The following is a 4,250-nucleotide window of genomic DNA, read 5'->3' as shown; positions in this document are numbered from 1 at the left end:
AATTACACGGGACATTGATAGTACAGATAGGAAGAAAACGTTCCCTCAGTGGAGGGATCAACAACCAGGGGAGATAGATTTAAGTAATGGGCAGCAGGTTTAGAGGGGACTTGAGAAAATATTTCACGCAGAGTGTGGTTGGAATCTGGAACACACTACCTGAAGGGCTGGTAGAGGCAGGACCCCTCATAGCATTTGAGAATGATTTCGATGAACACGTGAAACGTCATAGCATACAAGACTATGGGCCAAGTGCTGGAAAATGTGATTCGAATAGATTCATGCTTGATGGGAGGCAAAGACACAGTGGGCCAAAGGGCCTGTTTCTGTGCTGTATAACTCTGTGACAAATGTAAAGCAAAGCCAACATTCAGAAAGCAGAAATTCACAGATCCAAAGCAAATCCACCACCCAGTTCAGCAGAAAGTGACAGGACAGAAAAAACACACACTCACATACCAGAAATTGGCATACAGAATAAAATTCACACGCCCGTATCAGAAACGAACTTGTACAGATGTAAATCCACAATCATGCAGCAGAGAATGAGATGTATGACTAAACCCAACTTCTGACACTTGAGGCTAACGTACACAGAGTGAAAACAATGCTCATGTCTCACACCTGAAATGGCCAGATGTAGATCACAACCCACACTCACATATCAGAACGGGCAGGTACCTTGTAAAATATCTCTTAATGAACCACTGACAGGGAGACGATACAGTCCACATTCATTCATCAAAAACTTACAGATACAGATAATAAACAGTACTTACATGCAACAGATTGAAAGAAACAGGTTAAAACCCATCCTCATATGTAGACATCTGATTGGTACAGAACACAGGTGAGGCCTCCAAACCAGAGACTGACATGTCGAGTGAAAACAACGCTGGCATGTCATCAATTAACATGTGCAGTGTAAAGCTACACAAAAATGCCACTTACTAACAGGTACAGAGACAAAATGAAACAGCCTTTCATACCAGAAACTGACAGGTGCCGATTAAAATCCAAATTCACAATTCAGAAATTGACATAAAGAGAAAGTCCCAGACTCCAAAAGAGGAGATTAACAGATACATAACAAAACCCACACTCACTCAGTAGAATCTCATAGGTACAGAACAAAACCCATAATCACCCACTTAGAAACTGAATGTTATGGAGAAAAATAAAACAGAATCACCTGTTGAAGATTCAAATTATTGAATGAAATGACCAAATCATTGACCATAGATTGGCAGATATGGAGTAAAATCCACGGGTAAATATCACATACTGATGGGCACAGAATGAATCCCACACTCACATGTCCTGCAGGGAAGGACAAACATTTCACGACCCAGAATGTCCATGCACTTCCTCCTGCCATATTCCGCATCTATGACCAAATCGATTCTTTTGTTAACAACTCAAAACGTCATCCCTGCCAGTGTTATCATATTATATTTGATCAATTCTTTCCGTTCCACAATCCTCCATATGTTTTCAGACCTATCTTTCCTGAATGGTTGTAGCCAGTAATAATAAGTTCCCTTGCCTCGCCTAGTTTCAGCCAGAATTATGTAATTGCCACTATATAAATCTTTCATAATAAAAACAAGAAATTCTGGATATACTGAGCTGGTTTGGCAGCATCTGTGGAGACAGAAGCAGAGTTAACGTTTCAGGTCAGTGACCCTTCTTCAGAACTGGTAAATATTAGAAATGTGAAAGGTTTTAAGCAAGTAAACCGGCGCTGGGGCAAGAGATAACAAAGGAGAAGGTGCAGAAAGGACAACGTCACAGAATAGCTGACCAGAAGGTCATGGAGCAAAGGCAAACATTATGTTAATGGCGTGTTGAAAGACAAAGCATTCATACAGATAGGGTGTTAATGGATGAAAATTGAATAGCCACAAGTACCAACATGGAAAAAAAGGTGGGTCAGCAAACTGTACCAACTAATATGATATAAAATAAAATAAACAGAAAAATAAATATAAATAAGAATGAATAACTAAAAATAAAAGTAAAATGGGGGCCCCGTCATGCTCTGAAATTATTGAACTCAATGCTCAGTCTGGCAGTCTGTATTGTGCCTAATCAGTAAATGAGATGCTGTTCCTCGAGCTTGCATTGATGTTTCCTGGAACACTGCAGCAATCCCAGGACAGAGATATGAGCATGAGAGCAGGGGGGAGTGTTGAAATGACAAGCAACCAGAAGCTTGGGGTCATGCTTTCAGACTGAGCGGAGGTGTTACGCAAAGCGGTCACCCAGTATATGTTTGGTCTCCCCAATGTAGCGGAGACCACATTGTGAGCAGCGAATACAGTGTACTAAATTGAAAGAAGTACAAGTAAATCGCTGATTCACTTGAAAGGAGTGTTTGGGGCCTGGGATTGTGAGGAGAGAGGAGATAACTGGGTCGGTATTACACCTCGTGCGATTGCAGCGGAAGGTGCCGTGGGAAGGGGACAAGGTGGTGGAGGTAATGGAGGAGTGGACTATGGTGTCGCGGAGGGAACAATCCCTTTGGAATGATGACCGGGGAAGGGAGGGGAAGATGCATTTGGTTGTGGCATCAAGCTTGAGGTGGCAGAAATAGCGGAGGATGATCCTTTGGATGTGGAGGCTGATGGGGTGGAAAGTGAGGACAAGGGGAACCCTGGCGTTGTTCTGGGAGAGAGGGGAAGGGGTGAAGGTAGAGGTGTGGGAAATGGGCTGGACCCGTTTGAGGGCACTGCCAACAACAGGAGCGGGGTGCGGGGAGGCGGGATCCTCGGTTGAGGAAAAAGGAAGACATATCAGTAGCGCTGTCATATAAATCTTTCATGAGGTTACTTGTGACTGCAGCTGACCAACCTTATTTGGCACGCGACATGGATTTAAGGACTTGCACTTCAATGCTCGCATTTGCGCCACTCTGACCCCCAATATACTGGACGGTTTCGTCCTGGTGATGGACGGAAGTGCAGAGGGGCGCTACATCCTGATAAGGAAGGGAACGATAGAGAAATTATACGTAGAGTTAAAAAAGAGACGAGTTCGTACTAGCAAAATAGAAATGGTTGATGAGGAAGAGAGACTCAGAAAGTCACTGATGTAGATGGATAAGGGCCGGCAAAGGGGGTTGGACGATCTGACTGCTGCGACAGTTTGTGGCTGTGAGAAGGACAAAACGTGATTGGTTACTTTAGATACCCAATCAGATAGATACAGAACATCAGGCAGTGACATCATTGTAAAGCAGCCAATCATGAACATGGCCTTCTCCCATCCCTCATTAGCATAGGGTTCAGGGGATGTCTATAAAATGCGAGCTTGGAGCGAAATTTCGGTTATTCTGTGTCTGAAGTTGATCGTGATCATGGTTGACGAGAAGAAAACTGCAGCACCTTCCAAGAAGGGCGCCAAGAAAGTTCTGAAGAAGGCGCCAACCAAGGGCAGCAAGAAACGGAGAAAATCCAGGAAAGAAAGTTACTCCATCTACGTGTACAAAGTGATGAAGCAGGTTCACCCTGACACCGGCATCTCCTCCAAGGCCATGAGCATCATGAATTCGTTTGTGAATGATATTTTCGAGCGAATCGCGGGTGAGGCTTCCCGCCTGGCCCATTACAACAAACGCAGCACCATCAGCTCCCGGGAGATCCAGACCGCCGTGCGCCTGCTGCTACCCGGGGAGCTGGCCAAACACGCCGTGTCGGAAGGTACAAAGGCGGTCACCAAGTACACCAGCTCCAAGTAAATATCCGCAATGTACTGAAACACACCCAAAACACAAAAAGGCTCTTTTAAGAGCCACCCACAACTTCTCTGAAAAAGCTACAACATTGTCTGTATAGTATCGACTTATATTGATTTATATATCAAGTGTCCTTGCCTTTGTGATCTCTGTTTTACTCCCATAGATTCTGCTTAATGCAGTTTCACTGCCCGTGCGATCTTTCTGTCTCTAACTAATAATGTCCCGTACATAAATTACTGGCCACTGACCATTTGTGAGGTTTGTTCTCGGACGTGTTCATATTCGGCCCCTTTTTTGTATTTCGACAATAAAAGCTGATTTAACGCACATACATCAGTTCGCAGTCACTTTTTTCCCTAGTTCAAGTTTGACCTCAAAAATTAATAATTACATTATCTAGAACCCCCGGTGGTGTCGGAACCCTCCGTCTCACACGCTGACACCTGACACTGAAAATCTACACTCCGCTGTTGTCTCCCACGAATAACAAACAATCGTTCATCAGTGATGC

The 4,250-nt window shown here is 44.1% G+C and overlaps 1 protein-coding gene across 1 annotated transcript; it reads left to right on the top strand.

Annotated features, from left to right (window-relative positions):
- Positions 1-3,350: 3,350 nt before the first annotated feature.
- LOC137356146 (histone H2B 5-like) lies at positions 3,351-4,047 on the top strand. Its single transcript, XM_068021956.1, has one exon. It carries the CDS (start codon positions 3,359-3,361, stop codon positions 3,737-3,739), a length of 381 nt encoding a protein of 126 aa, XP_067878057.1. The 5' UTR covers positions 3,351-3,358; the 3' UTR covers positions 3,740-4,047.
- Positions 4,048-4,250: the final 203 nt, after the last annotated feature.

Source organism: Heterodontus francisci, chromosome 45 (genome assembly GCF_036365525.1).
Source record: "Heterodontus francisci isolate sHetFra1 chromosome 45, sHetFra1.hap1, whole genome shotgun sequence".
Lineage (NCBI taxonomy): Eukaryota > Metazoa > Chordata > Chondrichthyes > Heterodontiformes > Heterodontidae > Heterodontus > Heterodontus francisci.
The sequence above is the reverse complement of the archived record's forward strand: the minus strand, read 5'-3'. Positions and strand labels throughout refer to the sequence as shown.